At 39.7% G+C, this 25,353-nt stretch overlaps 1 protein-coding gene across 8 annotated transcripts in view; it reads right to left on the bottom strand.

The window, feature by feature from the left end:
* The window catches only part of LUZP2 (leucine zipper protein 2), a 431,446-nt gene that overhangs the window by 57,955 nt on the left and 348,138 nt on the right, over positions 1 to 25,353 (bottom strand). For all 8 annotated transcript variants that reach the window (XM_045012211.1, XM_045012213.1, XM_045012212.1 and 5 more), the window contains 2 exons: positions 13,602 to 13,676; positions 9,492 to 9,656 (listed from right to left, as the gene is read on the bottom strand). In XM_045012211.1, the coding sequence (XP_044868146.1) occupies positions 9,492 to 9,656; positions 13,602 to 13,676 (240 nt within the window). The remainder of the gene's footprint in view (positions 1 to 9,491; positions 9,657 to 13,601; positions 13,677 to 25,353) is intronic.

Genomic DNA, 25,353 nt, shown 5'->3' with positions numbered 1-25,353 from the left:
GTTTTTCATGAGCCTTTGGAGGCCAGTTTTTCCATTGATAGGAGGTTAGCTTCAGTCAGACTGTTTAAATTGGTTCCTCGTAAATGTCAAACATAACTTTTAGTTTTTGCTAGATTTCAAATGTAAAATCAGAGATGAAGTTCTATTAATCTCTTGAGAGTTGCCAGGACTTCATGTTAGGCCAGCAGATTGTTTCTCAAATCATTCAAGACAAAAGCTAATTGAATTCCTCCATTGTTGATGTCCAAGGCATTGTGGATATTTTTTTAATGGCTGATGATTCAAAACAACATTTCCATTAAATTATTAGAAGATGTAAAGACTGTGGTTGTGTTTTAAAGGTCAAACTGCCTGATTCATTGGAGGCAATTAATACTCTTTCCTAGTGGAAATTTTCTAAATTATATCTTTGTTTAGACAGATTCAAGAAGGCAATACTTAACAGCAACTCTAATGTTCCTAGTTAGCCTCTTAGATGTGTTAAGTGAAACCTTATAAAAGTTAATTAATAATATATGTTACATATAAGGGGACTACATTAATACTCATAATGGATTCTTAGTAACAAAATTCTTTTGAGATTGTTTTGGCAATTACATTCAGCTATGTAAGCCATTTAAAATTATAATTAAGACACTAACTATATTTGTTCAAATATTATAATATCAAAAGACGGTGCTAGAAAAAAGCATTACTATAAACTTAAAATAGGCACACTACCATAGAATATGCATAGATACATATATTCCCTGTTGCTTTGCATTAGTTGCACTTTCATTATTCTTAGCAGCAAATGGAACAATAAAATACTTTGGGCAGTCTGTCAGGGATCACACATATGGGGATGTGTATGTGTATGTGTATTTTTGTAAAAGACAGTGTATCCAAATTGTAAGGCTTTAAAATTTAACAGAAAGTTTTACCTTATATTGATTTTCCTATCTATTCCTATTGAACATGACTAATATTTTACACAAAGTGATAAAAAAAATCTGTCCATCAATTATGTCAGTTGCCATTTGGCTAGTAATTATAAAAAGATACTAAGTTATGCTGTTTGTCAAAGTAACATTTATAAAAATGTATGAAATATAGGTAAAGTGACCTCAGTTTCTCTCTGGTTGTATGGCGGACGCAGGAGGCATATTGGGGATGGAAGAAAATGTGGCCAGAGCCTCTAGAAGGCTATGGCAGATAGCAGAACTTAGAACAGCCAAAAAGTTCCTCTAAGTAACAGTGTAGACTGTTCTGGACCTCAGCTGCTTTTGATGAGACAAAGATTGCTTCAAGTGATCTTTTCATGTCCTTAGTCTTGTGCTGAGCATAGCCTGGGCTGCACCCAAGGATCTGGATCCATACAAGATTAAACACAATAAACGTGTATAGTATTTTTCATCAGTTGTTCTCATAGTGCTTTGCAACAATAAATAAATATAGCCTCACAGCATCCTTGTGAAGTACATTAGTTACATGCATGGTGATGGAGCCTAGATACAGTGAAATAAGATACAGGTTAGAAATAAGTGTATTATTGCTGTAATAGACACAGTCCAGTTAAATGACTTCTCCAGAGTAAAGCTGTTAGTCAATCACACTCAGGAAAAGAGATTGGGAATATTTGGCTCCAGGTCACCTCCTCACTCCACTGACCACACCTCTCATTCTAGAGTGTCAAGGGAAGACAAGGATACAGCTGTGGAATTCTCAGCTAGGTTGTATAATAGCAATACTGCCTATCTACAATTTTACACAATAGTATATTAAGGCAAAGAATGACATTCAAGCAGAATAATGGGGTCAATCATAAAGCTGAAGAAGGGAGGTCAGAGAGTCAGCTTGCCTTTTGAATTACAGGAAGTTATAAAGGTTATGACATTAAATAGTCAAGAAAACTACAGTGTTTTAAGGATTTTGGTTAAGTAGACATCAGGTGTTTTTCATACAAATTCAACTGATTGCAGTTAGCTATAAAAACTATTTATCTATAAAGCTAATGTGCTAATAATGAAGACTCCTTTAAAACTAGCAATAAAACTAAACAGCTTCACCTTTTGGTTAAATGAATGCTGATATTAAACATTTTCTAGCACATAAGGTCAGCTCACCAACTCTTCCTTAAAATTCATCACTGGGGCAAAAGAGCTACTCTCGTATAAAGGAAGCTTTCTGAGGAAATGGAAGAGGCTTGTCTACATTGAAATGACATCAGAAAACAGAGATAAAAGAAGGGATTTAAGATATGGAAACAGTACAATGAGCTTCCAAATCATTCTCAAGAAAGAAAAATAAATAAATAAAAAGCCCACACAGCAGACTGGGCTAATGTGCAGTAGGGGACGATGATGATTTCTATATAAAACACCAAGTTTTGATAGTAGTATTTATAAATAGATTAGCAATCATCCTTTGCTGGAGCAAATGAAATGGCAGCAACGCTCTTTTTTTCTGTCCCCATTTCCATAACACTTACAAAGGAATTCTTTCTTCAGAATACAGAAAAACACACCCATAATCTGCACCTGTTACAAATCTAAATGAGCCCTCTCCTTATCCTCTCTTGAAACAATCACATTAATTCTCGAACTCTTTCTGTAGGAGTAGAAGATGATTTTTTAACCTACTTTAGGTCAAATTTTGTTCTCGAGTTACTTGGAGATACCTCTCTAAGTAATGCAAGGAGGTTGCACATGAGCCTCTGAGAGCAAAACTTGGCCTTTTAAATAGAAATCATTGATGGAGCCAAACCAAAACAGCCTGAATCTGGCATCTTAATTTTGCCTTGGGTTAGTGCAGAAACATATTGTGAATGAAGTGTAGAAAAAAAGGACTGGAAGATGGAGTTTTTAGTCTCCAGGTTAAAATAATTTATGCTCCCAATCCTGAAATCTTTATACAGGTAAAACTACCAGTGAAACACCGGGGAGTCTTACCTGAGTAAGAACTTCAGGACTGGACTTTAAATGAGAGAATATTATTAAATATTTATATAGTGCCATCAATTTTCCTGGTGCTTTGTAGAAATGAAAAGACACTACCTCTGGATTTAACCACTGGTGGCATTACTAAAAGAAATGGTAAACACATGATTGGCAGATCAGGACAAAGGACATAGTGTGAAAGGAAATGGAGCACAGAGCTAAGATGTAGGCAGTACCAGAGCTATGCAGTATCTTGAAAGTGAAGATGGGAAGTTCAAATGTGATACACAGAGAAGCGGGGAGCCATTACAAGGAAGTGATTCTGTCTGTGGTAGGAGTGGGTGGGGAAGAGGTGTTGGATATGGTCAAAGTAGGGTGAAAGAAAGTTGATTAGATTGCAAGTTCCTTTGGGCTGGGACTGTCTTCATTATGTATGTGCACAGTTCTTAGACCAATGAGGGCCCTGATCACTGACTGAGGCCTCTATGTGCCACCATAATAAAAATATTTAAACAACAATAATAATATAATTGCAACATGCTGGGTAGACTAAAAAGGGGAATGGTGAGAGTCAGACACACTAGAGGGACAGAGCAACTGTAGAGGAAGGGAAATTATATATTCAGATTTGTTTAAGTTTGAAGGAGGAACAGGAGATCCAGAGGGATATGTAAGCTTGGGGAGAAAGGAGGTCTGCAGCAATCAGCGGGATGACTGAGAGACAAAAAGCATGTATGAGGTCATCCTGGGGGTGTGCACAGAGAGAGAGAGAGAGAGAGAGAAAAAAAGAGGACTTGGCAAAGGGAAACACCAACAGAGATGGGGTGGATGATTCACAGACAGCAATAATGAAGAAGCAGTCAGTGAGGCAGAAGGAAAATCTGGGAAAAATTCAGTTCATGCCATTCAGTCATGGACACAGTCTGGAGAAGAAATGGGTGGCTCATGGTATCCATCTGGGATGAAGACAGTCACATTTTGTGTACCAAACTGTCAGATTCTTTCAAAAGCCCTTTGTTAAAAGCAAATGAACTATAAGTAGCCTGGTATGTCCCTTGTTGTTGAAATCTATGTTTCAAAAGAATGTTACTTCCTGAATGACACACATAATTTAGTCTAAGTGGCAGGACTATTACAAACAAGAAATGTGTGGGTGCGCAATGCCATAATGTCATAGGCAATATATTTCAAGCTGTTGCTAAGAAATATAATTTTCAAAAATGAGGTTTTCCAACATGTTATGATAACAGAGGTCACCCTGAGAAAAAAATTATACACATTAGAAAAGTTTTCATTATACCAGTACTCTCTCTTATTAGGACAAAAATAATCCTATAATTAAATTTGTATTGTTTTATATGCTCTTCATAGAAGAACGTATGACTGCCTTGTGCAAAAAAAGGTCAAAAGCTGCATTTAAATTGGGATATTATGATAAATGATGTGAGCAGCCTTGGTTCTAATTTTAGCAAACACTAATTATTTTAAAAACTTTTTCTGATTTTGGATTTTTTCTTGACCTTCCACAAGGGGATATAGTTGAAATGATACATTACTGTATTTGCTTAAAAAACCTGTAGTAGGATACTGGAAATAACTGCTGTGTTGGGAAGATCTTGCAAATTATTACAAAATATGACTCAGTCACATTCTCCTTGGTATTTTTACTGACACAGACAAGGTCCCACCTAATCTCCTTGAAAAAAAAGGACGAGACAGAGCCTAAAAAACTGCTTATGCTGCCTTCGAGAAGCAATAGATGTGGTGTTGCCAACAGTAAGAGTTCAGACTTCATGAATCAGAACCTCCAAAATCAAAAGATTACTCTTAAAAATAGATATGATTTTTAGCCAAACTATGTTTTTTGATTTGTCTTCTAGTTTTTTAATCCCTCTGCCTACACTCAATGAGCCTGTGACAATTACAGGTAGAAAATTCAACTTTAAATGCATAACAGAAATGCACACAGTAAATGTAGGCCCCATCTGCTCTGTGCACGTGGTTCCCAACTCCTTCTCATTGTTACTCAGGATCCCACTGTTCCCTGGCAGGTGCCCACTGCCTCCACTCCCCCAGGCCTATGCATTCCCATCTGAGTGCCACAGCTGCTCAACTCTCAAATCCAGTACTGCAGGCAGAAACCAGAGCTTCTCTAGGGGCCGAAAGGGGAAACTACAGCAGTTCAAGCAAAATTCCTGACAAAATCGTAATGCTTGTGATAACACTACCAGTGTTGGTAATACTGTATGTTACTAGAGAAAAATGAGCCACATGCTAGCCCAATCTGGATTTTCCTAAATTGAGGCTAGGAAGCTTAGTGTCCCTGTGTGGTGTTTTCTCCACGTTGTCCTGTAGCATTGGAAGGATTAGTGTTTCCTGCTCTAAGCATGAAACTCTCAGGGATTTCAAATCCCTAATTTGTTGCAAGTTCTCAGATCACAGGACATTCACCAGGGCAGAAGGACTTTCTTTGCCAGGCAGTACATTCCTTGAAACATCAATTTTGGGGTACATCTCGCAGATGTTTCCTCCATGACTCTGGCCCTGGAGGTACAGACTTTCTTTGCTTTTTGATTTAAGCAGGTCTTGGATGTTGTAGGGGATACCATGATTTATGACAGCTAGCTATGGCCCCTTAGAGACCATACATCAGCTAAGAATTGGTGTAGGACAGCAGAACTCTGTTTCAGAATTTGAGAACTCTCTCAGCTCAGGCTTAGTGACAGGATCTCTAGATGAGACTGTCTTGCACCTACGAACTGTTCCTTAGGTTGTTTTTTTATAGTGGTACATGCCCTGACCACTTACATACATTAGTATTGGAAGTGTTATTTACAGTAGAAGCCTCTTTGATCAGAAAATATATTGATTTAGGGAAGACACTGTGTTTTCTTCCAGTTGTTCTTTATGAAGAAAAATAAATTCAATCAACCTGTGTTTCTTCTTGTTCTCCCAATTTTATCCATTACTTTTTTGGTGCTGGATTTTAAGTAAATGAATTTTAGAGCTGGAGGAAATATGGCAATAGCAGCCCTGGCAATAGAAATGCTGGATTAATATTCCTGTCCTCTTGTTATCCCAGGAAGAGGCAGAAATGGCAGTGCAAGCTTCTACACACTGTGCTGCCTACTTATCTCCCATTCTGGTTTTGAATGTCCAGTTCAGTAAGTGGGAAGAAAAGTCCACCCATGACTATTTTATTTTTATCTTCTTTTAGAGTGGCAATAAGGATGTGAATTACTGGTAGAGTAGGGTAATTTCTGGTATATGAACTCTGTCTTGTCCATTAAAAATTGGATTCAAGATCACCAACTCATTTAACATATGACACCAAATGGAATTCACATTGTAATGTTTTCAGTCACTGGATTTGAATCATTTTCATGACCTAACTGTGAGAATTTCTTTACTGACCAATACTCCAAGCTTCTGAGCTATCCAACTCCACAGCTTTTATTTTTTATTAAGATAAATGTTCTTGTATCAACAACCTCCACACAGACCAAAACTGTGGATAACAATTAAGATATTCAATTCTTCCTGTTGGCTAGTGGCAAGAGAAGCAATCTTCTTGCTACATCCTCCTCCTTCCCCTGCTTTCTGCCTGTGATAACTTGATTCTCAAAACACTAGGAGGTGAGGTGCCAAAACCATCCTATAACATTGTAATGGTCAGCCATTGATCAAGTGTACAATCTACTCATTCATACTCTCTAATAGGAACTAACACCAATTCCAGTGACTATGGTCCCTGAGTGGTACAGACCACACAATATAAATTTTAATTTGCAAGTAGTATGTAAATTTGACATTTTTAAAAAGCAATTTTTCAAGCTGGATGAGTAATCCTTTGAAGTTAAGGTATTTACCAGGCAAAGTGTCACATTTTCCCCTGAAGGTTAAACTGACACTTATCAAAAGTGACAGGATTCATGAACATTTTTCCACTGAGGGTCACTATCTTTATATTAAAAAAATGTACAACAACATACACACACACACACACAATTAAATAGCCCACAGTATGAAAATGTGTGTGCGAGCATCAAGGAAAGGAAAAACGCACACATGTATAGCTTGGGCGAGTTAGCTTGTAATAGAAAGACAAAGTCAAGGACTACATACATAACAATGGAGGGCATTATGGAAAGTCTTCCATAATATAATTCAGGTACAGAGAGCATAATTCTGGCCTAGGCTATGATTCTTTGACAACCTATTTCACAGTAGCAGATTTCAGTGATTTTATAATCACAGATAATGCACAGATTTATAATAATGGCTTGTCAATGGGTGGAACAGCAAGACTGAGACCCATTATTTTCCCAGACATTTTCACAGCATGTGCCAAGTACAGAGAAATGTGAACAATGACTAAGGAAGAGGCAATACTGCTTTTCTTATTCAAACATACGCCTGTGGACAGATGTACAGAAGCCTATCTGTTCAGGTTTGTTGACAGTATTACCATGGAAATACTGACATCACTAAGTTTTATATATAGTAATAGGCAACAAATACAACATTTTACAAGAATACAGAGAAAATCAGATATATGTTTCTTTTTTCAGAACCCAGAACTTAAAAAATCTTCACTCCATTTTACACTGCTTTTATTCCCACTCCCTCAAAATTTGTACTGCAGTCACGTCTGTAAAGCCAATGAGAGCTGGACAGCATCAGTCTGTAGTCTATGACACTACACCTAAATTAGCCAGATGCACAGTGGCCTTTTGACCCTTATTACTAAGCATTATTGTTCTTGCATGATGGCAGAATAGCAATTGGTGAAGCAAAGCAGATATATAAAACTTCTACTGGTACAGTAAAAACAAAGAATCCTGCACACATAGGATTTCAGGAAATTCAGGAAATTGTGAGATCTTAGGGTTTTCCTAAGATCTCACAAACTAAGCAAGGTGGGGCATGGTCTGTATGACCTCCAAGAAAATCCCAGGATATTGCAGGAAGCAGAGTATGGAGTTTTCTTTCTTCTAAATTAGCACTGAAACAGTAATCGTGTGGTGTTATTAAAAGGCACAATGTTTGTTCCTGAAGATGCTGTTCTTTTGCATGAGAAGGTTCTGACCATGCATGCTTGTTAAGGATTCCACAGCACTTTTTGCATGAATAGCTATGTGAGACTCCATGTCCTCATCAAATTTCTAATTGGATAATTATATTCTGCCTACTGAATTACTCTACAGTTTTAATTGGACACAAGGACTCACTAATTCCTGGTTTAAAATTCTAACCAGATTATGCACGTATACAGCTGCCATGTCCCACCTTACAGATGGCTGCATTTTACAGTGGGTGAAGTGATTACTATATGCAGTTTAGGAAAGTATTTTGTGATCCTTTGGAATGAAAGGGGCACACTATATGTAATCTCAGTTATTTCTTTGCAAATCTCAAATAACTCTATTGAAACCAATAATTTTTCCTAGATTTACACAATTGGCTATGAGGGCAAAATATGAAAATAAATATAAATTAAGATAATTGTTTTTCACTGTTATTGATCATAGTAAAATCCTTACACTCTGCAAAGATTAGGGGCTAGATCCACAATGGTATTTGGATGCCTAACTGCTAAGTCTAAAATTTAGATATTCACCTCCCCATACACACACACAGCTGCTGCCTAACTCTGTAGATACCTAAATTCCCATGGCACCTAAGTTTCCACCAACAAAGTCTGCTAGGTGCCTGCATTTCCACTGTTTGGCATGTAAGCAGCTGCCTAAATCCTGGCGCCAAGTGTCTAATTGAGACCCATACCCTGACAAGACCTTCAAATTAGATATTTCCCACTTATCTTTCCTGCTGACCTGATCTGATAGGTGTGCTCATAGGTTGCCTGAGATTGGACCCTGTAGAAAACACAGGCACTGAGTAGAATCAATATCCAAGACAGGGTTTGAACCCATGTTTTTCCAGATCTAAATCCAAGCTCAAGCCCACTAGATCCAATTGTCTCATTTTTAATTCCATTCATGCCTTCTTCCATGCAGCACTTATATGCTTCGCACATTCTCCCAAGCCCAGTGTGCTTTCATTGAGATCACTCATAAAGAGCCACCTCTTCTGCGTGGCCCCCAAATGTAATCAATCAGCAAACCGAGAAAAACAAATAAAGAGAGATTCCCTTCTTTTGGGCCTCCCACTGCATCTTGTGTTTCTAAATGTATCATCTATATTGGAAGACATGGTGGGCAGAAATTTTCTTGCCATTTAGGCCTATAGAACATCAAACACAATTTTCAGTGCCTGGCAATTAATTATAAAACCAATATGAATTAATATAATCCATTATTGTATTCACAAGCCCACCTTCCTAAAAAACAGGTTCCATTTAACAGCAGAGACAGAATTTTGTTCACCGACAAGTAGCTGTTTTCCAACTTTTTAAAAGTAACATTAGTGACATCAGAAATAGGCTTAGAATTATTTTCAAATTCATCCTGATCTTTCAATGAATTTAAAATCCTCCTTAGTTCCACTTTGATGGTCTTACAGGACAAACTCTCAAAGCTGTTTTAAAAAAAATAAATAGGGGGGAAATTGTACCTTGGTGTTTGTCACTTGAAATGGAACTTTTGAGTCATTTGTAACTTGGGATGTCAGCTTCTCAGTTGGTTTTGAAGGGATTATATTCGTAGCGGGTGGTTGATTGTGCAGAACAGAAGACAGGCAGAGTTGTACAGTCTCCTTCAGAGCTTTCAGCTGTGACTCCTGGGGAAAATGAGAAGTCATCAGCTCTTAAAGATAGGCTATAGTGAACAGTGTAGCTTGTTTTCTTTCTGCTATGAACCAAACACTTGGCAACAGCTGTAGGAATCTTTCTTATTAAAACAGGAAATTAAAGCAATTTAACTCACCCTTTACATAATTGCCACATGGATTACAGTATGTACACTGCACATCAAACAGACTGCGAAAGTCACAGTAAACTCCCTTCCATTCTCATGCAACTTTAAAATTGCACTTAAATAAGACATCCTGGTAAAGACCACTTATATTGAAAGGAACTAAGGTGTAATCTACCAAACATCAGGGCTGTAACAGCCTTTGTTTTTAAGTTTGCTGGAGAGAAACAGATGTTCATTTGTGTGTTTCATACAAACACACACATACATGTGGGTATCTAGTATTGTGTAACTCATTCAGGATCCTCAGTATTTCTGCACAAGTGTATTTATTGTGGCAGAAAGATTCTCTCTCTCATATGCAATTACACCTCTACCCCGATATAATGCCATCCGATATAACATGAATTCGGATATAATGTGGTAAAGAAGCGCTCTGGGGGGGGGGAAGGGGAAGGGGGATCAAATCCAATGGATCAAATCAAGTTCCGCACTCCAACGGATCAAATCAAGTTCGATATAATGCGGTTTCACCTATAACGCGGTAAGATTTTTTGGCTCCCAAGGACAGCGTTATATCGGGGTAGAGGTGTCTGGTGTCACATAGTTATATCCATAGTTTGGTTTGGATTGGGAAATTTTAAAATTACCATGGTCCCGATCAAAACAAAAAACACTCAGGATCCAGGAATTGTGAATAGTAAAATGGGTGGTTGTTCTCAAAATATGTAGGAGGCACTTCCTATAATTATACCGGGAGTTATGGTATAATTATAGGGAGTGCCTCCTACATATTGTGAGAACAGCAGCTCATTTTACCATTCACAATTCTTGGATCCTGAGTGATCTTTTTAATAAAGACAGTTAAATAATCCATTTGGATAGAAATACTGAGTATCCTGGATGAGTGGCACGATGCTCCAGAGGAGCTGTATAACAGTCTTATAAAAAGGGATGCAGACCACTCTCTTATGGACTAATGAGACTGTCCAACTGATGTGCTGTAAGCATAGAGAGGAAGGATTTCCCAATGGTTAGGGCTCTAGCCTGGAATTTGGCAGTTCTAGGTTCAGTTCCCTGCTCTCCCAAAGGCTTCCTTGGGCAAGTCACAGCCTCTCTGTGCCTCAGTTCCCTCCACGTAAAATGGGGTTAATAGAACTTCCCTTCCTCAAAGGAGTGTTGTGAGGATAAATACACTAAAGATTATGAGGTACTCAGATACTATGATAATGGGGCCAGATAAGTACCTTAGATAGATAGTTCCAAACACAGTAACATGTAAAATAGAGAGAACGAGCCACATTACATTACAGGTGTATCTGAAGTAATTTAGCTGCTTATATCTAGTGCTATTCGGCATGCCTTTAGCACTGCTAAGCCAAGTAACCAATAACAAACATTCTGAGATTTTTTTCCCCATCTTTTTTTATGTCCTGATAACTATGATGTGTTATCTATTAGAGAAGAATAGAAATGATCTTGCTTCCACCAAATTAGAACCTAGAGATAAATCACATAAACGAACTTGTTTGGTACCCAGGAGAACACAACTTGGGTTGTATTCAAGAAAAAAACCACCAGTATGAAAACTCCCCAGGGCGTGATGAAGCATTATTGCAAAAGCCCTATTCATATCAGAAAGAGGATAATCACAGAAACAAGAAATGGACAGAAGATTAAAAGCCAAAAAAAAGGACAAAACAGAATAGTTTTCCTGTATCCTTACTGTGGGGAAAACATCTGTAACTCAGAGCAGTGATTGTGTAGGCTTGCCAGAGTAAGTAAATAAAAATCATCCAAGAGGAAAGCATTTTGCCTGAGTTTAAGGGCTCATTAAAGAGTAAAGGCCTGATCTTTGAGTCTGGTTGAGCTTTTCACAGTGCAGGGCCTGACATGGGGCAGGTGAGAGGAAAGAAAGAGAATTGCTTTAATATGATTTTTGTACTCACCTGATCCCCAGGGCTGCTGGAGGCCAACTCATAAATCTGAAAAGCCCCAGGACTCCTCTTATAGATGACTGTGATGGCTCTGAACACACTCCAGCCTTTCCCCTTCTACAAAATATATCTCCTGCACTGGGTTTCTGAGGGGCAGTTACATAAAGCATAGGCAGGGAATCACCCTTTGGCCAACTAGGTCAGTTTCAAGCTTCCTTTATATCATCAGAGTGGCACAAGGGAATATAATTGGCGCCAACAATCTGGATCCAACTTCAGGTGTTGGCTGACATTTGAAGTATCTGACTGTGGTTCAAAATATGCTATATAGCAGCTGTACAATGCCATCTATTTCCAAAGTAGTTATATTTCCCAAACTGCACATTCTTCTATCGTCTTTCCTATCCTCCAGACACTGTGCTGACATTGTGAGATCAGTACATTGAGGCATTAATTTGATGAAGAAAAAAGCCTTCTAGCTCAGTGGAAGGAGAATAACAAGTTCAAATCACAGAAACCCAAAGATTTTCAAATAAAACACATTTAATAAAAATACTTTAGAATTATGCTTAGTATTGTATAATAGTAGTATCTATTTTTTCTATTTCATACACTCCATTTCTTTCCATCTTCTACCCCCCTCCTCACCTCCCACAGTATAAGAGCTTAGATTAATTCTTTAAGAGAGAATGCAGAGTGGTCATCACATTAGTTACCATATCAAAACAAGAAGAGCAACTGGTGAAAATTAGAGCTGATCAGACCCCCAAATTCCTGTTCCACAGGAAATTCTGAAATTTATTTATTTTTGTTCTGAATTGGAACAATAAATTAAAATTTTATTTTGAAAAAAAAAAAGAAGTGACATTTCATTTTGATGTTACTGAAATGTTTTCTTACAATAAGGTCAAAAATATTTCATTTATTTTGTTTCACCTTGATCAACTCAACTTTTATACATTATATACAGGTAATTGGTTCTTGATTTGCTTAGTGAGCATCCAATCATTTGTAATTTTTATTCCAACAATTTAGCTAATTGGTGCTTGGTTTGCTCAATTAGAATTCTAACTGTATTCTAATGTCCAATAGAGCATCTCAATTTTGTTGAATCAGCATTTTTCAATGGAAAAACATTCAGCGGCAAAAATTTGACTAGTTCTAACTAGGTCTATTACTCACAAAGTGTAAGACTGTACCTGACCTTTGTGAGCATGCAAATGGAGTTTGGGAAGGGTTCAGTGACCCTTCAAGCCCACCTCACTGAAAGTCCAGGGACAATCACAGTTCCACACTTGTGGGAGATCAACGACTGTTCCTCCACACACCCCAAAAGCAGCTGGGTGAGGCAAATCCATTGTGCAATACTCCACAACCAATAACTGGCCTGCAGAGCTGGCTGGGTGCCCTTAGGGAAGAATGCCGTACAAGCTAAGCTATCCCTTGAGATTGCACATTTCCTCTACACTGCCAGGTGAGAGATGGACTGTGGCTCAATCATTCCCATGGGGTTATATACATCTGCACTACATCATGCTAGGGACTGTGGCTAAATGCTAAAATCTAGCCCAAAAGTTGATCAAGTATCAACATCTCTTTGTTGCAGGTAACCTTTGAATTCGGCTTGATATGAGTTTCTCAAACAGTTTACTTTTAATCTTCTTGATCCCAATCTTGAAAACCCTACATTTGAGTTTAAATGTTATGTCAATGGAACTAATCAGTGCTTCAGTGGGACTATTCCTAGTACATTAAATGCATGTGCAAGTCTTTGCTGAACTGATGCCTTAATTTGTATTTCTTTGTCAAGTTACACTGAAGTGTCCATAGCTAATAGAGCTAAACATGTTTATAGCACCCACATAAATTCTTACTTTGTCAAGGGCGGCTTTTTCCAGCTTATCTTTTGCAATTGCTAGCTTTTGCTCCAGATCTGTTAGCTGTTGTGCCTGTGGGAATAAAAAAAAAAGCAGTTGATGTAATTTACAATACAATCATTTCCCCAGTAATTTTGTGTGCTATGCCTGTGAGAGAGGAAAGGAGTTAACTTTGCAGATTAAAGTCAAAATTACTTGCCAGATGACCAAGCCCCATGGGATATTTTTACTGAGAAAATGTGGCTTTTTATGTGAGAACTGGGCCCAATCCTACCCTGTTTATGTCAATGGAAGTTTAGTCATTAACTTCAGCGGCAGTAAGAAAAGTTTCCATATGTTCTGAAGAATTTAGAAACCCCAGTATAGAGTATCTTTTGTACAAATTAAAGTGTTAGTATAGTTTTTGTTCCTTGGCTAGTCTTGTATTCCTAACCATTCAGACTCTCTCTACTAAACTGAAAATTAGACTACACATACACACGCACAAACAGCCATACATACATACTGTGGCAGGCTGCAGGGCCTACTCCCTGGTGAACATGGAGTCAACTCCAACTCTGGTTCTCCCTCCTCTTGTGTATGGCACTCAAAGGAAGGGGTATAGGGATGGCTGTTTTTGAGACAGTGTAGAGTCCAAATCCAGGGGCCCGGGCTAGACTCCACACTGGAGGAGTTTTCTCAAGGAAGAGACCTTCGTGATTTAGACAAATGTTGAGTGTGTGCAGAGACATTCCACTGGCTTACATTTACAACAGTCTACCTGAGTTTCCTTAATTAACAACAGGGAGTGATTTCCGCTCCGCAGGAACTCAGTATAATTCAATAGAATTTTTCCTCCAGAGAAAGAAAATTCTAGTGGGGAATTTAACTTTTAAGGAGTTAAGAGTCCCTAGGTTCTTATGGCTGTGACACCTATAATGTAACAGCACCTACTATGTAACTAAAGAGATGTGGTTTTTTGGTTTTGTTTTACTTGCAAATATAAATAGCTTTGTAGTTATTTTCAGTGTTTATGAAGGAGAAGGGAGGAAAGGATATGGGACCAGATGGCTGTCTTTTCCATCTGAAATTGTAACGAGGCATTGTGCATTTTTTGCATATGAATAGATCTGCAAGGTTCTAACTCATCAGTCAAAGGACACCACATTTTAGGCCTTTGTAAATGTTTAATCAAACAATCAATTGCTAAAACATATTGCTAATTACTCCCAGAGATACCACAGTCCAGATGTCTGACTTACAAGATCTTTAGCAGGGTGGGAAGTAGGTATGTGACATTTTCCTATTTTATTATTTGGTAGACTTTGGCTATGCTGTAGGTGGTTGAACAATGGAAAATTAACTGAATGTCCTCATGTACAGAATTAAAAGCTAAGAGTTATATTAAATATATAGTTTTAAATGTCTGACAAACTAACAAAAGTCATGACAATCAGAGTCCTGGCACTCCATTCTGCTGCTGATGTGAAGAAAAGGCACTTGTTCATATCTGAACTCTTATGATTTGTTAGGTAGGCACAATGGGACAGGACTGATGAGCCCCTCTCTCTTGTCTTGGATTCTGAGACACAACATTGTACATCGGCTCACAAGTAGACAGTGACTCATTACGCTGGCAAGGACTGCAGTTGGAGGGCTCTTGAAACCAGGTATGACTCTTGTGCGCTCTTTCTGTTCTGTGTTTGTATAGTGCCTAGCACAATGATGCCCTGGTCCATGACTGAGGCTCCTAGGCACTAACACGATAGAAATAAATATCAGTATAATGATGACGAAGAAGAACAACAAGCAGCAACAGGAGCTTCAGCAAAGGAACCCAAGCCCTACCCTGGCGTGTTATCATCCATCTGGGTGCCTGCCTTTTGATGGGGGGGGAGAGGGAGGCCTGAATTGCTCATGTGGCCAAAAGGAGACTAGGTTGACATGTATTGGATATTCCTGGTAGCCATGTTAGCATGATCTAGGGATATGTCTATTTTTCAAGCTAGGGTATATGATTCCCAGCACAGAGAGACATACCGGTGCAAGCTTTCATCAAGTTTCCATGCTAAAAATAGAATGTAGCTGTGACACAGGCTAGCAGCCTTGAGTATATACCGATGCAGGACCCTAGGTACAGACTCAGGGCGGGTAGCCCATCCAAATGCCACTGTGACTATACTCTATATTTTTAGAATATTAGCTTGATTAGAGCTGCTGCAGGTATGTCTCCTTGAACTGGGAATCACACCCTAGCTGGAAGTGCTAAACTGCCTGATGGATGAATTTGGAGAAGCACTTGCAATGGCTGTGTGTTGGGCACAGGAGGACATTATGTGGACAATGAGGACCTCCATACATGTTGCGAGGGAGGGGCGGGGGGCGGAAATCAGACAAAGACAATACTGATATTAGCTCTGGACTATGTAATCCCGATGATGTGCAGCTCTCAGATATAGGAGGTACTATTTTCTATAGAACTGGTTAAAAGTTTTCTGAATGAAAAAGGTTTTCATAGAAAAATTGTGATTTTTTAGAAATTAAAATATTGTATAAAAATTATCCACATCACTGAAATATATCCTTTTTTATTAAACATTTTCAAACAAAATCTTGTTTTGAAAAATAAATGAATTTTTTTTTGCAATTTTCCAAATGGGGCTGACAGTTCACCTCCATGAACACTTCAGCAGAGACCAACAATTCATGGGGATTCTTAATCAATGTTATTTGCAGTTCCTCCACTGCTCCATGCCCTATCCCATTGATCAAGCTAAGGTAGGATTTGTAATTAGCCTCCTAACAGAAGAGCTGCTAGACTGGGCCACATCCGTGCTAGAACAAGGAAGCCCAGTGTTGATGAACTGAGACACCTAGTTGGCAGCTAGTATCAAGCGGAGTGACCCAGATGTCTGTCCTGGGGCCAGTTTTGTTCAACATCTTTACTAATGATCTGGATGATAGGATGGATTGAACCCTCAGCAGGTTTGCAGATGACACTAAGCTTGGGGGAGAGGTTGATAACACTGGAGGGTAGGGATAGGGTCCAGAGAAACCTAGACAAATTAGAGGATTGGGCTAAAAGAAATCTGATGAGGTTCAACAAGGACAAGTGCAGAGTCCTACACTTAGGACGGAAAAATCCCATGCACCGCTACAGGCTGGGGACCGACTGGCTAAGTGGCAGTTCTGCAGAAAAGGACCTGGGGATTACACTGGAGGAGAAGCTGGATATATTGCCAAGAAGGCTAATGGCATATTGGGCTGCATTAGTAGGAGCATTGCCAGCAGATCGAGGGAAGTGATTTTTCCCCTCTATTCGGCACTGGTGAGGCCATATCTGGAGTATTGAATCCAGTTTTTTTCCCCCCACTACAGAAAGTATGTGGACATATTGGAGAGAGTCCAGTGGAGGGCAATGAAAATGATTAGGGGGCAGGGGCAAATGACTTATGAGGAGAGGCTGAAGAAACTGGGCTTATTTAGTCTGCAGAAGAGAAGTGCGAGGGAGGATTTGATAGCAGCCTTCAACTGTTTGAAGGGGGGTTCCAAAGAGGATGAAGATAGGCTGCTCTCAGTGGTGGCAGATGGCAAAACAAAGAGCAATGGTCTCAAGTTGCAGTGTGTGGGGGTGTCTAGGTTGGATATTAGGAGAAACTATTTCACTAGGAAGGTGGTGAAGCGCTGGAATGGGTTACCTAGGGAGATGGTGGAATCTCCTTCTTTAGAGGTGTTTACGGCCCAGCTTGACAAAGCCCTGGCTGGGATGATTTAGTTGGGGTTAGTCCTGCTTTGAGTAGGGGTTTGGACTAGATGACCTCCTGAGGTCTCTTCCAACTCTAATCTTCTATGGCTCTATGATTCTACGATTCTACCTTCCTTCAGCCTTTTTCTTTTCCTTTTTCTTTTTTTGGCATTTTCAGTGACCTCCACTGTACTCGCTCAGCCAGAGCAACCCTGCAAAAACTCCAACAGGAGCAGGGGTTGGTCACCTCCTATGTCACCCACCTAAGACGAATCATCTCTGACACCAGGTAAAACAAGGTGGCCCAGTTCTACCAGCTTCAATGGGGATTATACAAGGAAGTCAAAGATGTACTGGCTTACATGGGAACCCTGACCCACTTGGATGCCTTTGCCGACCTTGCTGTACTCAGTGACAAACTGCTTGAGTGATGCACAGAAAGAAAGGGGTTTGTGCCATATCCCTGCCAATACTCCTTGGTAACAGTCCCCAGCCCAGTGTCGATGCAACTCAGTGCAGTCCACATCCATATGACTCCAAGGAAAGAGACTGCTCTTGCAACCACAGTTTGTTTCTACTGTGGGGAACCCGGTCATGCACTTTTTGGCTGCCCATCATGGGCCACAGTCCAGCAAAATTTGTGAAATCACTGAGCCCAGACACAGCAAAGGGAGCCAGTCTTGGTGGGCCATGAGCCATTCATCCCCTTACTGAAGCATGCTGAAGGAATGGCTAGTCCTTGTTACACCTTCAAGTTCAGGTTTGTTTCCACAACCCAGGTTCGCCTCAATGAGTTTCTCCCAGAACGGGTACTTGTGAACACCAGGACAGTGAACAACTTCATGGACACCAATGCTACACTTGCCTTGGGTATCACAGTGCAGCCAAATCCAAACCCCTGATCTGAGAGTCTGTAGATGACTCGCTCCTGTCCTTGGACCCAATGACACAGGAGATTGTGCCTTTGCAAGTTGTTATCCAGAATCACTGAAGAATTGTAAGGTTTCATGGAATCCGTTCACCACACTTCCCCATAATCATTGATGTCTTGTGGCTGGCAATCTATGAACTGCATGTCTGCGGTAGGAATGCAAAATCAGTTTCTGCTCTGAATTCTGTCTTCAAGTCTGCCTATGTACATTGCCCAGTGGATCCTGGCCAGAGACTGGGCCACTGCCAGGAAATCTCTGGACTCTGGCTGTAGCTAGGTGCTACCATCACCAGGATCAACTCCTGCTCTTCTTGCTAAGTACAGCAACTTTGAGAAGAAATGCAGACATCTTATCATCCCACCAGGACTATAACTGTCTGATTGAGCTACAGCCTGAGGCCAAAATACCCTATGCTACATCTATGTAATAAAAACCAGAACTGGTTACTCTTTGTTCCTTATCTCCTGAAGAATCTGGAAAGAGGTTTATTTGGCCATCAACATCTCCTACCAGGACCCCTCTTCCTTTTATCAAAAGGGAAGATGGAATCCAGGATTTATCATGGATTATTGGGCCCTCAATCAAATAATCATCAGAAACTGGTAGCCCCTCACATTCATCCTGGAGATGTTGGACCATGTGTGGTCAGCTGATATATTCACCAAGCTCAGCCTGTGTGGAGCTATCGACCTGGTAAGGATCAGAGCAGAGATGAATTGAAGACAGCTTTTTTCAAACCTGATATGGCCATTATGAATACTTGGCAATGTCATTCGGTCTCACAAATGCCCCTGCCACTTTCCAGTTTATGAAATATCTCATGACGTCCTAGACCAGTACATCTAAGTCTAAGGTGCTAAACCAAAGACATCTCTGCTGGACCCTGTTCTTCACCTGTTTTAATGTCACCAGCATCTGTCACCCTAGAGCCCAGAACAAGGCTGTTGAAGCCTTGTACTGAAAAGGGGAGTATCTTACCAGCCAACTCCCCTCAAGCACAGAGCCACCACACATCCTCAAACCCTGCAATTTCCTGGATACCACCATTTCCCAATACTTCCTGTCTTTGATCCACTTAGCAACAGGGTAGGAACACTCTCCCAAGGAACTTGAGGTAGGACGCAAGGCAACATCACATATGAGATTATTTCCTCTGTTGTCAAGGGTCATCTGTACATTCCACCGGGGTATCCCTGATTTGAGGTCCTGAGTCTCAGTCAGGACTTCCCACTAGCAAGCCACTTCAGCCACCTCAAGATCCTTTACCTGATTAGCCACTTCTGATGGCCTAGGATGTGAGCAGTGGAAGTATGAAGTTGGACCAAGTGGCCACTCACAAGTCCCCTTGGAGCTCTAATACCTGCAAAGTCCTCAGCAAAACCTTGGGCAGCCATCACCCTGGATTTTATAGTGCAGCAGCTCCCTGTGTCTGACGAATACACCATCATCCTCACCATGGTCAATCAATTAACCAAAATGCCCTCCTTTGCCCCCCTTGCACACCTGCCCATCACTAAAGAGATGTCTTGACTGCTGGTGACACACTTTATCCATCTCCATGGGCTCCCCAGACAGACTACTTGACTGAGGTCTGCAATTTGTGTTGTGGTTCTGGCACAAAACTTTGCTGCTGCTTGGATCTGCACCTACACATCCTCCATCTATCACCCATAGACCGATGGCCAGTCTGAGAGAATGAATCAGGATTTAGAATGACATCTATAGTACTTTACAAATGATCACCAGAATGACTGGTCAGCTGTCCTGCCCTAAGCAAAATTCACCTACAGTAACGCAGATCATGTCTCCACTGGGCAGTGTCTATTTAAATTTTGGGTTCCAACTCTGTCTTCACCCATCTGTACCTGCCATCTCCACAAACCTGGCAGCCACCAACTGGCTTACTGAAAACAGAAGCAAAGTATCCATTAGTTTTTGGGCCATATCTAGATTATCTTTAACCTCCTTTCCATCCACATTGCATAGCATTCCAACTTCATCCTTCCTTATTCTTTTTTTATTTATAATTGAAAAATATTTTATCTATTTTAATTTCCTTGGCAAAACCTAATTCAGATAGGCTTTTAGCAATTCTCATTTTACTCCTACATTTTCTAACCTCCATGATTTAATTTTCTTTTCTGGTAGACCCTATAGGCTCTCTGCTTACGTCTAATTATCTTTTTGAGGTCTAATTCATCCATTTGGATTGGCAGTTTCTCTCTACATTTTTCTTCCTTACTTGGGATGCAAATTTCAGATAGCTTTTGTGTAGTTGCTTTGAAGAAATTCCAAGCTTCCTCCACATTTAAGTCATTGAGCTCTTCAGTCCATCTGACTTTAACTAATTCCCTTAATTTCCCAAAATCTGTACATTTAAAACAAGCTGATTTTGGTTATCTTTCCATTTCATTTAAACTTAATCAACTTGTGATCACTTGATCCAAAGTTATTTCCAATGACTAGCTCTTCTATAACTTTACTTCGTATCATGTAAAACCTTCTGAATCAATGGAGTATAGATAGCATTCTTGAAAAGGAGTGATAATATGAATCTTAAAAATAATTTTGCAGGCATCTATTATCTAAGCAGTACACATTTACTTTGATATATATTTTTTAAAGTAATAGTTTGGGTTGATTGATTTACTTTAATGGCTGAGTCTATCACGTAAATTATTTTACTTCACAGGCTATTGAACCAATAGGCCAATGTAGTATCAATCCTGCTGCTACAAACTGACATTAAGCCCTTGCACTAAAAAATATTTTTATTGATATAATGGATTGTAGATTCAGCAGCAGCTGATATTAAATCTCAGCTCACCTCTTCATCCCCCTGTAATTTTACAATGCCCAAATTAATTATTTTCAAAAAAAATTCAGAATTGTCTGTTAAACTTCATCTCATATGGTACAATTTTGCTGCTACTTTGAGCTAATCCTTTGAAAAAGTTTTGTTGATTAACATAACCCAGACAGTGAAAAGAGGCTAAGGAAAGAGCACAATTGGTACCCAGAATGAGCAAAACCATTATATTAAAAAATATATTCTAAAATGCTATGGAGAATGAGCACAGCTTAAAAGCTTTTCATTCTTTTTACCAGAAATAAATAATCAGTTTGAGCAGCTCTTCCCAATAATTATTATAGTGAAGAATACTGCTAGAATTGGTGATCTCTTACCCACTGGTAAAAGAAAAGTTTTAACTATGCCCACTACAAGGGCATGATACTGAGAGACACAGAGGGCCCTCAACCCCTCATTAATGTCCATAGTACTGATCTTCTCATAGGATTCAGCACCTTGAAGAATCAGGCCCTAATAGAGGAGAAATGAAATGAAATAATAGCATTGAATCCCCCGAGAGAGCATTTTGAGCACTTACTCTAAGTGCAGGAACTTAAAGCCACTTAGGAGTCCTGCATTCCCTTCCCACTCCCAAACTCTCACCAAACTCAATGTATTCATCCTGTTTTTCACAAATTACCTTAGAGAAAATGCCAGCATTTACATAAATATCTATAGATATAGAAAAAAGAGAGAGTTGGCTATTGGGCTAGAGTCTGATCTATGTTGCCTAGATACAACTCCAGAGTGGCTCTGGATCAGAATGAGGATTTTTGTGTCTATTTGAATCTGTGATACATCAAACAGTATGCAAACGATGCCTTTTTTTCCATGGCACAATGGCTTTGATTGTTTAACAAAGATCTATAATTATTGCTTGCTGTATATCATATTGAAGTTCTAAAGGGTCAGTGCTCTCTCTCTCTCTCAAAGCTATACAACAAGTAATAAAGGTGATACACGCTATGATCCTCAGAAGCTAGATATTTTATGCTTTTGCAGACCAGGCATAATGTCTTCAGATGTGTTAATGTTGTTCCCTGCAAAATCTAAATTTTTCACAGGGGAGGCCTGGAACAAAGGGCATGTATACATCACCTTCTGGATCACAGAACACTGCATCTCACTATAAAGCAGCTCACCCAGCTTCTAACAAGCAATCTACATTCAAGCCACACTCCAAATAGAGCCCCTTCACTTTCCTCCTCATGGAAGGCTAGCCCAGAGATTTCTCCTGCAGGATCTCCTCATCCTAATCCCTAGCTGCCGCTGCTTCAGAGAGAGATCTAAGTCCTCATGTCTGAGTTAATAAAATCCTTTTGCTAGCATGGCTCAGCAGAATACAAAACAAAACAAACAATGTCCCCCCTCCCCCAAGAACAAAAACAAAACCCCAGCAATTCTATCTCTATGCATGGTTTCATGCACCTGACATCAAAATGACTCATCAGAAGCATGCTGTATCCCTTTGCGGAGCCCCGGAATCTACCATCCTGTTACAGTTGCACACAAATTATGTCTGACTTCTGCATAGGACATACAGGCAGTCCTTTATAATCTCTTCCCCTCCTGTCCCTAACTTCTGTGCAACCATAATTTGACCACAGATGTCTTAATTGTTGGACATGAACGTTTCCTGGACGATTAAGAATTGAAAGTAATGCCAAATTGTCAATTATAAGGGTTCAGAGAAGAGCCACAAGAATGATTAAAGGATTGAGTTATAGACTCAAGGAACTCAGCCTGTTTACCTTAACAAAGAGAAAAGGGGTCACTTGATTACAGTCTATAAGTACCTACATGAGGAACAAATATTTGATAATGAGCTCTTCAACCTAGCAGAAACAAGTATAACATGATCCAATGCCTGTAAGCTGAAGCTAGACAAATTCAGAATGGATATAAGGTATAAGTTTTTAACAGTGTGGGTAACTAACCATTGGGACAGTTTACCAGTGGTCATGGTGAATTCTCCATCACTGACCATTTTAAAATTAAGATTGAATGTTTTTCTAAAAGATTTGCTCCGGGAATGATTTTAGGGAAGTTTTCCAAACTTTGTTATACAGGTCAAAATAGATCATCATAATGAATCTATGAATCTTCCTGAGGTGTGTAATAAGACCCTGGATTGCATGTATTGCCTGGATATTATGAAATATGCATGACTGTAATTCAAGTAATATGCAGGAAAATTATATTATATGAATATTTAGGATTGAGTGTTTATGGTTTCTGTCACTCAAGAAGTAATTTACCATAAATTTGGAATGAGGTCTCAGATGTAACTGAAAACCTTGCGTCACAAATACGAACAGATTGAGACATGGCAAATTGCACAGAATTGGGGTCTTTTTTTTTCTTTTCTTTTTTTTGCGGGGGTAGAGGGTGGTCAAATTTTCAAAAAAATTCAGCCATGCGTAGCTAGAAAGGGCTAGATTGTCCCCTCCTCTTAAAGGGACTACTCACATGTGCAAAGATTAATACATGTATAAGTGTTGGTAGGATCAGAGCCTTATTCAGGACATGCTACAGTGGGATTTTATTGGGATCTCTCAAAAGGGAATTTTTTTGAGCCTAATTATATCAAATGACAAGGACTGCTGCTTATTGATTATGTAATTATCACAAATTCTACCTAATTGGGAAACATTCAGTAAGTATCTAGTAGTTAAATGGTGTTTAACCACGTTAAATAGGTTTGACATTTTGAGCTCTAATTTTATTCAGTACTTAAATAAATATTTAAGTTTTAAAAAGGTGAGCATCATTTTCTTTTCTTTATTTTTGGTGTATTATTTATTTTAAAATTGTATCTTCTATTTGGGACAACTGTTGAACTGGGAAGAGAGACAAACATTGAATGAGGTGTCCTGTGAAGAGGAAACTACTATATTTACCCTATGGACACTATTTGCCTCTTAGAAAAAACAAACACTTGGTGCCACTGGACAATACTATGTACTATAAAACAACATTTTAAATATAGTTGAAACTTGCACTTTGCTGACTGCTATCCATTCAATCAGATGTGCAGCTAAAAAACCACAGCCATTCCACAATATCTGAATTATAGTTCAAGAATGTATAACAGGAAAGAAAGCCAACTTAAAATATGATTCCCCTCAAAATCCTTGTAGTTTGTCTATTTTCCTGATGCTCAATGCTGTTATCCTCATTAGTGACGCTTCTGGCTGTTCAATCTAAGCAAAGAATCATGACCTCCACGGTTTTTAGTACTGGAAGCTTCACTCCCCGCTTCTTATTAAGATTTTTCCACTCCATGTTTCTTCCTGCACATAAAACATCACCCTGTGACTCAACCAGTGACAGATCATTCAGATTTTAGTTATAGTAAGTGACAGGAGGCTGCCATTTCTATAGAAGTGACTCTCTATGCTGGGATCTAAGGGCATGGCTACACTAGCAGATGTAGAGTGCTGTGAGTTAAACCCGCCTTCAGAGAGCACAGTAGAGAAAGCACTGCAGTCTGTCCACACTGACAGCTGCTTGCGCACTGGCATGGCCACATTTGCGGCACTTGCAGCGGCACTGGGACGGTGCATTATGAGCAGCTATCCCAGCATGCAAGTGACTGCAACATGCTTTTCAAATGGGGGAGTGTGTGTGTGGAGCGTGACAGGGAGTGTGTTGTGTGTATGTGGGGGAGAGAGTGATTTTTGGGGGGGACAGAGTATTTCAGCATGCTGTCTTGTAAATTCAGACAGCAGCACCCCCCTCCTACCCCCTGCCTCTCTCACACACAGCATTCCAGACTAATCTGTCTTGGAGCACATTTATCTGTCTCGGAGCACATAAGCGGCCGGATGTCAGAAACGGAGCTTTCAAATGGCATATCTGCATTCCTACAGCGAGTTCAAAACAATGAGAAGAGTGGCCACTTGACTTAAGGGGATTATGGGACATTTCCGGAAGCTGATCAGAGCACAGCAATGCAACACCTCATCCACACTGGCACCGTGGCGCTCCAGCGGGGGTGCAGCAAAGATTATTCCACTCGCCGAGGTGGAGTACCAACAGTGTTGTAGCTGCGGAGTCAGAGTGCTCTACCTGCCTTGCCAGTGTAGATGGGGAGTGAGCTAGTGAGCCCGGGCTGCTTTAATGTGCTGTAACTCACAAGTGTAGCCAAGCAGACTGAAAGCAGATTGTACAATGTTACTGAATGGTTTATACTCAGTACTCACAAACAGGGGTGTCACAGTTGCAGCTGTCCCGCTGTCG

This window comes from Mauremys mutica, chromosome 4 (genome assembly GCF_020497125.1).
Source record: "Mauremys mutica isolate MM-2020 ecotype Southern chromosome 4, ASM2049712v1, whole genome shotgun sequence".
NCBI classification, from domain to species: Eukaryota; Metazoa; Chordata; order Testudines; family Geoemydidae; genus Mauremys; species Mauremys mutica.
Note: the sequence above shows the minus strand (reverse complement) of the source record. Positions and strands in the feature narration are given on the sequence as shown.